The sequence below is a fragment of the Paramisgurnus dabryanus genome, chromosome 15 (genome assembly GCF_030506205.2).
Source record: "Paramisgurnus dabryanus chromosome 15, PD_genome_1.1, whole genome shotgun sequence".
In the NCBI taxonomy this organism is placed as follows: Eukaryota; Metazoa; Chordata; class Actinopteri; order Cypriniformes; family Cobitidae; genus Paramisgurnus; species Paramisgurnus dabryanus.
Window position 1 is genome coordinate 35176932 of NC_133351.1, and position 13048 is coordinate 35189979.

General features: G+C 36.5%; 1 protein-coding gene across 1 annotated transcript in view; it reads right to left on the bottom strand.

The window, feature by feature from the left end:
• The window catches only part of myo3b (myosin IIIB), a 146416-nt gene that overhangs the window by 36667 nt on the left and 96701 nt on the right, over nucleotides 1–13048 (bottom strand). Inside the window, exons 34-35 of the mRNA XM_073811996.1 lie at nucleotides 4854–4905; nucleotides 1587–1695 (exon numbers count right to left, since the gene is read on the bottom strand). Of these exons, the coding sequence (XP_073668097.1) occupies nucleotides 1587–1695; nucleotides 4854–4905 (161 nt within the window). The remainder of the gene's footprint in view (nucleotides 1–1586; nucleotides 1696–4853; nucleotides 4906–13048) is intronic.

The window sequence follows — 13048 nt, forward strand, 5'->3', positions numbered from 1 at the left end:
TACATTGCACTACAGACGTTGTTAGGGGCTAACTTAAAGCCATGGGAAATATGTATAAGTTTCAGGCAAAATGAACAAAAAAATTAAGTTACAATACTCAATATTTGGTTTAACTGAAATCTGAGAATTTAAAAGTAATTTTTTATGTTTCATCCACTTATTTGGGTTTATATAGGTATAGATATTCTTCACAGATTGAACAAACCACTGTGTGTGAGAATATGATCTCCATCTGTCATCTGTGATGTGTGTGTTTCAGACACACAGGGATGTGTTTGGGGTCACCCCATACCAGTTACCAGCTGTCTAACCCAGGCGAGCTGTAATGATCTGACAGTAATCCGGCAGCACCGCAGCACCGAGTGTGTGTTATATTATCTGCCTTAATCCGATAATCCGTGGACACACACGGCTAATCTCAATCCCACCCCCACGCACACCTTCCACCGGTAATCAGTCTAATGATGGACCTCCGGCAACCAATCTCATCAGCCCCGCCCCTACAGTTGCCCCTGACTGACACACACTTTTACTCTATACACACACACAACACACACAGCTCGCAGGCAGCTTTCATTAATGCAATTCACAGCCCAGGGCAAAACACAAAGCAAACATATGTTCAGCAAATATGTGTGTTTTGGTCTTTGTGTCGCTGTGACTGTGAGCGTCTAATAGAGTCACTGGCATGCGAGCCTTTGATGCGATTGGTGTTTTTTAAAAACCCTTGACAAAGACACATCTCTCATCCACTGTCTGGGCCTTACTAAAGCTCAGCCAAACCGTAAGCTGATATGACACAACGTGAGAATAACTGAGGCACTGCTGGAATTAAAGCAATACTTCACCAAAAATTTACATTTATTTATCCTTATATCTGTTTGTACTGTTGAACATGCACAAAAGGATAAATATTATATTGTTCAAGCTGCTTTTTACACAAAGAAAGTAAAGGGACTGTCAAGCCCACAAAAATAACATGAAATAAAATATAAAAGTAGACCATATATGATGAAAGTATTCAAGATGTATAACAGATTTATTATAAATATTGAACTGCATTTCATGGTGTTGTTGTGCAATGTTATGTTAGCAGTGCAAAAGGTTCTGGGTTTAAGTCTCAGCCAATACATACCGGAAAAACAAAAATGCATGGTTTGAATCCACTGTAAGTGGCTTTATATAAAAGCATCGGCCAAATGCGTAAATGTAAATTACAAATCAAAGTGAAACTGAAGGTCTTTCTCTTTTGTAGCTCTCAGATCTTCAGTTCTCGTGCTTCAGTGAATTCAAACTCGATGTGTCACAACATGTTTGACATCATTGATGCCAAATACCAGCTTTGAATATGCTGAAGTCATTTTATGCTGCTTATTTGGACACTGATGGTCATTTGGAGCTTGATGGGGTTCATTAAATTACAGTTCACATGTTTTTCTTAAGTCACAAAGGTTTGATATGCGAGTGAGTGAATGATGTCCTTGTGCTTTAGCTCTTTGTATAATGCTTTGTGTGTGTTTTGTTAATATCTGGCTTTGTAAGTATTGTGAGGATGTATTGGTATGTATTTGTGTGTATGGACTCACCTTGTTTGCTAAGTGCAGATCTCTTCTGTATTCTGTCTCTCTGTCTGTCTGTCTTCATCACAGACCCGTCACTTGAGCTTTCCTCACTGTCTATGTCTTTATGTCCAACCTGAAAGATTGAAACATACAGATGCACGGAGAACAAAATGAACACATACAGTACAAACAAGCGCATCATAATGAATAAAACAGCAGAAGGTCTTTTATGTGAATTAATTAAAGTAATTTATTAAGTGCAGGCTGTTTATACCAGCATCCATTAACATGGGATATTTGGCAACACTAACAGTAAGTGCTAATGCATTGCTACTTGAGCCTTCTATCTCTCTCTCTCTTTCTTTCTTTCTCTCTCTCGCTCGCGTCACGCTCGGTTCATTGTAATGCAGGAAATAACAGAGGCCGTCCTCGCAGACTTCCACACGCATTTAATTTTATCTTTGAATAAAAGAGCTATAGGAAAGAATTAATCTGCTTAACATTTCTAAGTACACCCTCCAAAGGAGCGGGCTGTTTTAATCTTACATATGCTCAGCAGAGTTACTGGCAAAAACTGTACGTTTTCTTCATCTCATCCTTTCAACATCAAATGGCAAGCAGCAAAAATTGGATCAGACTTCAAAGCAAGGCGATGTGCTCCAAGTCACAGAGTGGCTCTACTATTTCACATATTGAATTCGAACAGGATATCAAAGTCCTAGCAAAGAACCTCAGGTCTTTACTGGAAAAAAAGGGGCTCCAACATCTGTAGAGAGAGAGAGAGAGCAGCAAAAATACAAATCACCTCAGGGAGAAGTCAGCATTTACTCTCTAGCACGCTTTTCCAGCCTTTTGATTCACTCGCTACCTCCCTGGGTTCATATCTCTCGCTCTCTCTCTCTCTGTCAGTGCAGAAATAAATTCTCAACATGGGAATTGTCTCTTTTGTCTCAGGGACTGTGCCGTTTGATCTGAGGGGTTTTCCGTGTAATATTCAGTTCAGTTGGTGACAGCAGAGTTCATGTGAACAGGAGTTGTATCAGGCACGCAATTAAAGGAATCGTTCACCCAAAATTGAAAAACCATTTACTCGCCCTCGCGTCATTGCAAACTCATAAATTTCAAAGAAATATCATGTTGCTTATTTGTACAATGAGAGCAGTGGGTCTCAAGGGTCTATTTTCAAAAGGAAAAAGCACTATGAAAGTATCATTAAAACTGTGACTGAACACAATAAGTTTGCATGCAGATTAAGTTGATCACATGAGAGCCAGGTAACTTGGCCAGGTTAGATGTCTATGATGCAGAGTGACAGTGTTTCTTATATGTCTTGTAATTGGTCCCTATCAAACACCTGGCGCAATGCGACGCAAGTGTCTTTTTCAAGTTTCAAACAGGTGCAATGATAATTTTCGTTGAACTTTTAGTGCCACGCTGTTTAAATAGCAAATGCATTTGCGCCCAATTTTGCGCTCATGGGCGCTCTGGTCTAAAAACAAGGTGTGCTCAGGCAACTTTTGAGGCAACTAAAATAGACTACGCCATTGACCAACTAAAACCTGGTCTTAAGTCTAAAGTCAATGCCCCAATATTGTTTTTGTTATTTAAAAAGCGCGTTAGAAATATGCGCCTATAAATGGGACAACGCGTTTACTTATCACACACATGGATGCGCAGCAGCACATAAACGTTTTAAAATATGAAAAAATAAAGGATTAAAATGTAAAAGATTATTATTGAGTTTCTTGGACAGAAATGAGGACCGATTATGAGACGATAGAAGGCGTAAAGAGCTGCTTCACCTGTAGCCTGTGTTAATATCTGGAAGTAAATTTGAGATTTGCTTTCTATTGGAGAGTGGAACTTAAATAAAAAACAATTTCATTTCACTTCATTCTTCCTCACACAAAGCTCTTTGGATGATCCAAGACTTCGATGAGAGAGGCATTGATACTAAATTTGTAAAACAGAGCTATATCAGCAAAAAGTAAGGTACAAGAGGCTGCTTTATTGTATTAGGTAAAGTAAAGTACAACTATTGACCAATCAGAATCAAGGACTGGAACTGACTGTTTTATAAATGGAAATAAACATATTCTCACACAGCAATATTATATTAAGACACTACATTAGACCTAATATGCATGATGTTGTTGTACATGCACAATTCTTTGTGTATTTTTATTGTTGAGATTTAGTAGATTTAGTTTAATTGTTATTTTAATGAGTTTGCAGTGATACATTAACCTGAAACTGAGCTTTTAATGTATAAAGATGACTGATCATGGTGAATGGCACAAAGACTGTTGTGCAGATGTCAATGCAGACGTACAGGAATTTCTGTTGTAAAAGCAGGTCATTTTATTAAGTGAGTTGCTTTGTAAACGCATCTTGTTGCTTCTTTGTGTGTTGCTGAGGGTGAAGAACACACACTGCTATTCTATAATTCTGAGGTCTTTCTTGTGGTTGTGGATTATTATTGTTACAAGTTTGAGTTACGCAAGTTTATTTTCTGCGGGAGAACAACATGCAATGAGTCCGCAGCATCTTTGGGGCAACATGTTTGACTTTGATTTTAATTGCGAGCGATAGTTTTGGTCACAGTTTATAATGCATGGTGTCATTTGACTGACGAATTAGCGATTAACAGCATTAACAAATCTTAAAAGTTCAGAAATATAGTAAAGTCGCACTGATTCTAAAATTACATTCTGAAAGAAAGACAAACGCTCCTATATGATTTACCTGTGATGCAGAGGGAACTTTTTTCTGTCGCTACTGCTGATAAATTCCTGAGTGGGCGCTTGACTTTTCTCTTTAGAAACAGTTTTTTGTCCACAGGTTAAAATTGTAATGCTTTGTACATTTATATATAAAAAAGCTGGTCATTAAACATCATTTGGCGGACATTCTGCAGATCCGCTGCCGACCCCCTGTGGGCCACGGACCCCTGGTTGAAGACCCACAATAGCTTAGCTTATTCTGTTAAACAAATCCTTTGCTCTACATAAAATAAAGTCACATACAGAAACAATATGAGGCTGAATAAATGATGAAGTTTTATTTTTGGGTGAACTGTTTCTTTAAACTCTGGAATGATCTTGCTGTGTTGAAGTTAACAATTATTATATCACACATTCAAGTTGAAATGCAGCACTGTCTGAAACTGGAATCTTTCAGTCTTTTATGTGGCCACACTCCTTCCAACTAGTTGTAAATAAGACTTCATTTGTCCATTCAAGAGCTCAGAACTGATAAAAACAATATTTCTAATTATAAAGCATATCTGACCTTGTCTTCAGGAAAGTGATTGGAAGAGGTTCTTGTTTCCAATGTTTCGTGTCTGGGGAGACAAAATGATACAAAAATGAGATTTTCTTAACAACATGATTATTATTTCTGAGGCTCTGGAAAACCATTCAGTATAAAACAATAGGACGTGATTAATACGAGTTTATTTGCCACCCATAGGAACTAAACAACACACATTTCTTCACTATGATGTATCTATAACTGTTGTAGAAATCAATACATCAAATAAAAACAGACAAAAAAGAATCCTAGGTAGAACTTCAACATTTATATATGTACACAAAAACAAATTCACCCTTTTAATGTCGCCTTGTATTTTATTGTTTTTCTTCTTTGAAACTACATTAGTATTGATACTGCTTGTGCCACTGCTGCTGCTATTTGAGCCGTTAATACCACCACCCATTATTGCCAAACCAACCCCAGCTACACATTGATTTGGATCTCCTGCATGTTTCTAGGGTTGGGGACTCATCAGTTAAAGTTTCAGAGTCAAAAACTATGTGCAGAAATGCCAAGATACCGAAGTATCTCAATTTAAATTCAAATATTTATAAACATATTTTTCCAAAGCCAATTTTTCCTAGCTATGCTTTTCACATTTTGAATGATAAAGTGTTCTTCTGGTTATATCTGAATTAATGTTCTGGGGCCGGTTGCACCAGCTGGGCGTAAACGCGGTCGTAAGACTAGTCTGGACGTAAAATGTTGCACCTTCTAGGTGTAGCGTACATCTGAGACTAAATCTTATGTCTAGTCAAGGATAGGCGTAAGTATAAAGTCTTAAATTGTTTCTATGGCAAAAATAGAAATAATGAATTTTAACAAGACATTTGCGCGTCTAATAAGAGACCATAGCAATAACTTCTTACATATCATAAAATACTAAATATTTGCAAAGACACAGTAAAGAAATTATTGACACCTTTCAGTTAATTTCATTTTAATCCAGAACTATTAGAATTAGTCTGCAAATAATTACATTTTGTGCAAAAAGTAAAGGCTTTCTTTTATTTAATGAGCAGGTTGTGTTTGATGGGTTTTCACATGATGATGGACGCAACTTGAGGGAGAGCGCACTTGCAAATGTGTGATAGGATGAAAAGCTCTCTATTGTCAAGTTTATAACCATATTTACGTGAATGGCGTCTCAATATCACTGCAGTTAAATGCATATACGGGGACGTGCATCATCTAAGCCGAGCGTAGCTGCAACTGGTCATACTTTCAGATGATGCAACAGGCGTAAATATTTTTCACAACGTCGGACGTAGCTAAGTCTGATGTAGGGCTTACACACAACTTTTTGACCTCCAGCCGATGCACCTGGTCTGGTCATGTCTCTCTGTCCTTTGTTTTCTTTGCTTGTGTTTTTGTTTTTTTGCTCTTCAGAGTAACCGATCACAGGAGCACACCTGTCCTCTGTTTCATTACTTGCTACATAAAAAGTCTTCTCCCTATTCTCCTGTTTTGGCCGGAGTTTCTCCCCAGCAGCCTTTTGGTTTTGGGATGCTATCGACTGACCTTACAGAGAGTCAAGAGTCCAAGAGTCACGCAACTATAGTTTAATAAGTTTGACAAACACTCAACATGTCTGATCTGAATGTACACACACACACACACACACGCACGCACGCACGCACACACATGCACAGATATCAGCTGACACCTGCTCATACCCCATGATAACACTCACATACACCTGCTCCTGTCAGCTAATGAGCATGTACTGTAGGTACGTTTATGAACTTTACAAGGGAAAATTGGACCAGTTGATGTCAAAATAAATCTATAACCATCCTCTACAGCCCTGATGAAACAGAATAGCAAAGTGTGAGGTTTGAAGTTTTACCACTGAGATTTCTGATATAAACAAGCATTGAAAATCCCTCTGATAAACCAACTGACTAGAGAAAACACGTAAACATACACATGCACGCATACATAAAGACTCTTAGATGTGTGGAAAGAGAATAAAAACTTAAAATGAATTGTTAAATGAAATAGAATAATAATAATAGAATATATAACATAGGGGACATCTTCATTCAAAAGATCATTAGATTTTATTTTAAAGCTGCTGAAAATAAGTTGAAGCATAATGATTGCAGGAACTACAAATGGTTAAAAGATTGAAAATGGAAACTGACAGCAAGATTTTTACTAGTGCTGTGTATCCGACATAAGCAATGTGAATTGATACAATGCGCATCACAATATTGGACAATTTTGAAATCAAATATTGTTCAGATTTTAATACATTTATTATCTGTTAATTACACGTTAAATAAGCAGTGTTTTAACAGTTAGGTTTTTGCCATTCATTAGCTTTTAGAAAAATGATCTCTGTCAGAGCTACAGTGCTCAACTCATGTTGTTTCAAAGCAATGTACAAAGTTGGTGCCTTACTAGCTTTATATTCTTTCTCATATAATTATTCAATTAATATAATATAAACATGCAGTCAGACTAAATACTATTTCTCTATACCAGGGGCTCTCAAAGTTCACATTCAAAGGTCCAAATCTGGATTCTTATCATTTTCATAGGTCCGGAAAAACTGGTTATTACAAGTATTGTCAAGCATGGTAATAACTTTGGGTAAATCATTTGTTTATATAACAAATCAACACACAAACTTTTGAAAAAAGTATTTTCTATTAAAGTACATTCATAACAAGTGTATTTTGCATTTAAAATAAAAAAAATAAACATAAAACACAATAAGTATGCCAAAAGTAACCAGGTGCAAAATACAGAGCAACCTAATTAGAGAAATAGCACAGTTTGTTTTCCATAAGATGCATAAACCGTGGCAAAAAAAAAAAATGTGTGGTTGGTAGACGGAGATAATTATCTAAATTAGGGGTGCACCTATAAACTGGCAGATGATGCTTGCTTTGCTTCTCAAATGAATTACGGTGAAATGCCGCTACATCCAAAAGCCAGAGGGCGCTCTCTTGCAGAAACTCAATATGCGCTGCAGACGAAGAACCAGACGCCAGGAAATGTCTTAAGGATATATTTATATTGCTGTTCTTCAAACCTTTTCAGGTATTTTCATGATAATAAAGAATATGTATAATGATTATGTTTGACGAGTCTTGCTTTTTCAAATGCATGTAAGGAGTTACTGATCAAAAACCGTAAGAAAATCTAAAAGGAGAAAAACTAAATGAGTGGTTTACAAGTTTAATAAGCATTTTTAAAGTATCAAATGCACACATTTAATCATTCACATAGAAATGAATGCACTTGCAATATGAAGTGGACGTGAGGGAGTCCGGACTTAGAGACCCGCTAACGGTACGCAGACGCCTGCACGTGAGAGAGAGAGAGAGACAGACAGACAGACGCGGAAAGTCAAGAAATAGTTTTACTTTTAAAACGCCACATGTATATTGATCGCGGATTTACTACGACCCATCACGCTACCTCCAAAAGTGCATCAGAATTGATATGACAATGTTTCATTATGTTCAGTTATGAATGTCTGTTACCAAGCAACCAACAATGCTGCTACAGTAAACAAAAGAATTGTCCTTTTTATTTCAGTGGGGCTTTTTGCAGTTAATTAAATTCATTGTAATCATATCTGTGTTTTTTATTATTGTTTTAGCATCAATGTTCTGCACATTATCTGTAAGTTACATTTACATTTAAGCATTTAGCAAATGTGACAAAAATAAGAAACTAATTTTTCCAAAGTAATAGGATACTACTGTACATTTCAACATTTGATTAAAACATGAGAAGAAGTAGATGCTGAGTAGTGTGTGTACTGGATTTATTATGACCCTATCAAGTATTCAATGATAAGATTAAGTTTTTTAATAATGATGGATGACAGAGATTGTAAGATCGCTCCACTAGTGTGAAAGATTGTGATTATGTGAATATTGGGAGTGATGTAGTGAATGTGACCACAAAACGTAAGGGGCAACTTTTTAAATGGAGATTTATACATATTCTAAATGAATAAGCTTTCCATTGATGTATGGTTTGTTAGGATATAATACAAATTTAGAAAATATCTTCCTGGAATTTGATCTTTACTTAATATCCTAATGATTTTTGGCATCTATCAAAATCTATCATTTTGACTCACAATGTACTGTTGGCTATTGCTACAAATATACCAGTGACTTAAGACTGATTTTGTGGTGCAAGATCACATTTCAGTTTGGGACTACTGTACACTTCTGTCTTTTCTGTGAAACTAGGGTTTAAAACAATACAATTTGTCAATATTTGGGCTGTAAAAATTTTGCATAGTATAAAGTTTCTATAGGATAAACTACTATTCATTCTACCAACATTACTCTTATTTGTTATGTTCAGCCTAAGCTTTATTTTAAACTTTTGATATTAAAGGAACAGTATGTAGGATTGTGGCCAAAACTGGTATTGCAATCACAAAACGTGTGGCTAAAACTGGTACTGCAATCACACAGCTGGTGGCCAATATACCAAACGACAACATAAACATCAGTTGAGGGCTGCAACTCCACTTTTTAAATGACAATATCCTGGCCAGACCGCTGTTGTGAGTGATATAAGTATTTGAAATGAAAATTATTTCTTAATGTCTAGTGACATTTCAGGGCCATTTAATGATTAATTGATATAAATTTCTTACATACTGTTCCTTTAAGTATTGAAGTATTTGGATATTCTGTCTTTTAGTATAAATTGATTCAAGACACAAGTGATATGAGCAAAAGTAAATATTTATTTAACTTTAAACTAAAGATGCTTTTGTAAACTGCCATGTGCTGTATCACAAAGTGCATCTGTCTGAGCTCCAGTAGACGTATCTTCACATCCAGTACAGCTTCAAGACTGGGACTGTTTTCACTGGTGAAGTGTCTTCGGGTCGGACTGTGTGCCACCTGTTTCATTTGTCTTGCAACAAGTTTCTTCCAAAAACCCCTCATCCGGTATCAAGGATGGCAGGACATCATTCTTCAGCATCAACATGCCAATTTTGCTTGCTTAATACAAACTGCACCGCAGGACATTCAGGCCATGTTCATGACTGTAGTAAGATGAAGAACTTGAAAGTCAAAGTCAATCCAGATGCATTTCCTGAAGTTGTTCAGCAGTAAAGGATGAATCAGTACGATCTTGCTACAGGACTTTCACCAGCATACTGACAGTAAACAACGGATCTGTGGGTTTTGTTCCACCTGATTCAGTTGTGTCTCAGTATCTGGTTTGGCACAGGGTGACTCGGGCTCTTGTAAGCGAAGCGACATGGTCTTACAAGCACTCTGGAAGATGAAGTGCTTGAAGAAATATTAGTGGAAATCACCTGGATCCCTCCACTGCTGTCCACCCAGTCCATTGTCATCTTCTCATCCATGGTCTCGTCTATTTCCATGGGCTGTTCAACATCACACCCAAGGTTGGGCACAGGGGCTGGAAAGAAAAGCTTTCCACTTGCCTGCTGCCTTCGGACCGTCACCTCTATCCTCTTCTTTTTAGTCTTCTGGACAGCAGAAAGTTTTGAATGGCTCAAAGATGGACTAAGTGCTCTCTTTCTCATCACCATTTTAAGTTTTTGTTTTTCGTAAAACACGAGCAAAGTAAAAACACGTCTTACTCTCACAACTCCTTCAACTCTACAACAGCGAGTAATTGAACAATAATGTATTTCAGCAGAGACACTATTGTGATGTCATAATGGCTACATATTCTGTAAAAAGTTCCGTTTTGCATTTGGGCCTTACTGACCTTAAAGGGATAGTACACCCCAAAATAAAAATTATGTCAGCATATACTTACCCTTAAGTTATTATAAATGTAATTCTTCTGCTGAACACAAAATTAGATATTTTGAACCAAACTTAATTTTTTAAGCACCAGTAAATTTCCATTGTATTATTCTTTCTATTATGAAAGTCAATGTGTTCAGCAGAAAGTTGATTTAACAGCACTGGTGACAGGTGATATGTTAATTCCTTGTTTCATTTTTTCACATTATATGTACTTCACAATATGTGACACTGGACCACAAAACATCATAATGGTCAATTTCTTTAATACTGAGATTTATACATCAACTGAAAGCTGAATAAATAAGCTTCCCATTGATGTATGGTTTGTTAGTATAGGACAATATTTTAACAACTTTAAACAAACGCATTTATGGCAGTTGCAGGTGCATTTTTTGAATGACTTTTTATGGGCAGACGTCATTCATGTCTTTCCATTGTCCAATCAAATGAGGGTAGAGGCGGGCCTTTCGTTGTGGTTACAGGAGTTTACAGTGGCTTTGAAGAACCGGACTCCACTCGCGCATTTGTGCACCTCTCACCCTCAAACAAGGTCAGAGCAAGCGTCCTCTTTTATAAAGTTGCTGCTAATATGACAGTTAACGCTTCAGTATTTGATTGACAAGACAGCTGACTCGGTGGTTGCCTAGCAATATAAAAAGCCGTGTCGCACTGCTCTTTTTTAAAGTGACCAAAAAAGGAAGTGTGACGCGCCTTGCGTTTCCAAGCGTTTAAAACACGTTTGGTGTGATTAGCCCCTTAAGCCAGTGGTTTTCAAACTGGGGGAGATGGTGCCAGGGGGGCCCCAGTTTTAGGACATTTTATGAAATACATTAATTTATCATGAATTCTGTGTTATTAAACCTAAAAAATAAGGCTACTAACCAGAAGCACTACTTTTTGTATAATTTAAATGTTTTTTTCATTAAAATGTTGAGTTTTAGAACAGTTTTTTTGTCAAAAATTTTCTTTGGGGGGGGCCACGAAGGAACGCACCGTACACAAGGGGGCCACATGCTGAAAAAGTTTGGGAACCACTGCCTTAAGCAACACATATTACTAATGATAAATACATTTTTTGATATATTTACAGTAGAAAATGTACAAAATATCTTCATGGAACATCATCTTTACTTAATATCCTAATGATTTTTGGCATAAAAATGTATCATTTTGACCCAATGTAATGGGCTATTGCTACAAATATGTCACTGGTTTTGTGGTCCATGGTCACATTTGTCAAGTAGGACCTTTTTGGTCCTGGATTAGTATTTCTGTGAAACAAACACAGTCCAAGTCTTAATATTAAAGAGTCATGAACTGTGTTTTTATTTTTTTTAAATCCACTTACAATGACAGCAAGATTTTTACATGAATAAAACAAAAACATCATACTTTACAAGTAATAAGCCAAGTGTATTTTCCATCCTGACTTTAATGATGCTGTTTTCAGACAAAATCTGACATAAAACATTTTGCCAGTTTGGTTTCAATAAAACAGTTTTTGGGCTTACAGGGAGATTATGAGTTCTGTTTTTATAGTACACATCCATCTTTGTATTGGAATATTACAGAAATGTGATTTCTTAATGAATCACCCCTTTAATTAACAACTATTCCTTTAATCAGAATGAAATGATTGGTTGATTTTTATACTCACACATTTCTAAAACCACAGTCAACCTCATGACTGTCAGAAAAATAAGATCACATCATAAGTCACATTTAAAGCTCTCTAAAGAAATGCAGTAAAAGTGACAGATGATCATTTGCTACTATCTATCTATCTATCTATCTATCTATCTATCTATCTATCTATCTATCTATCTATCTATCTATCTATCTATCTATCTATCTATCTATCTATCTATCTATCTATCTATCTATCCATCCATCTAATAAAACGGTTGTGTGTAAGTATGTGCAAGTAAATGGCCTATTTAAACATTTACATTTGTGAATTTGACAGACACGTCCCCCAGGGGTCTCCAATCTTTTTGTGAGTAAGGGCTGCCACAATGGTTAAATAATTTTTATATAGTCTACTCAAAACTTATTTATTTTATTTTATTTGTACGTGTTATCACTGTTTAAAATGTTAACATATACAGTATATATGAAACAAAGCTAATAAATATTAAAATAGAGGCTATTAACAGAATGTGCTTTGGCGGGCAACTCACAGACTCGGTACGAGCAACCAATTGTAGACCACTGACGTAGACATTTTTATCAGCATGTTTTTTACCTGGGTTCAAACCCATGAGGACCTTTTGCGCCGCTAACGCAATGCTCAACCGCTGAGTTAGGAACACAATAATAACTCACAAAACAAAAACACACACACACACACACACACACACACACACACACACACACACACACACACACACACAC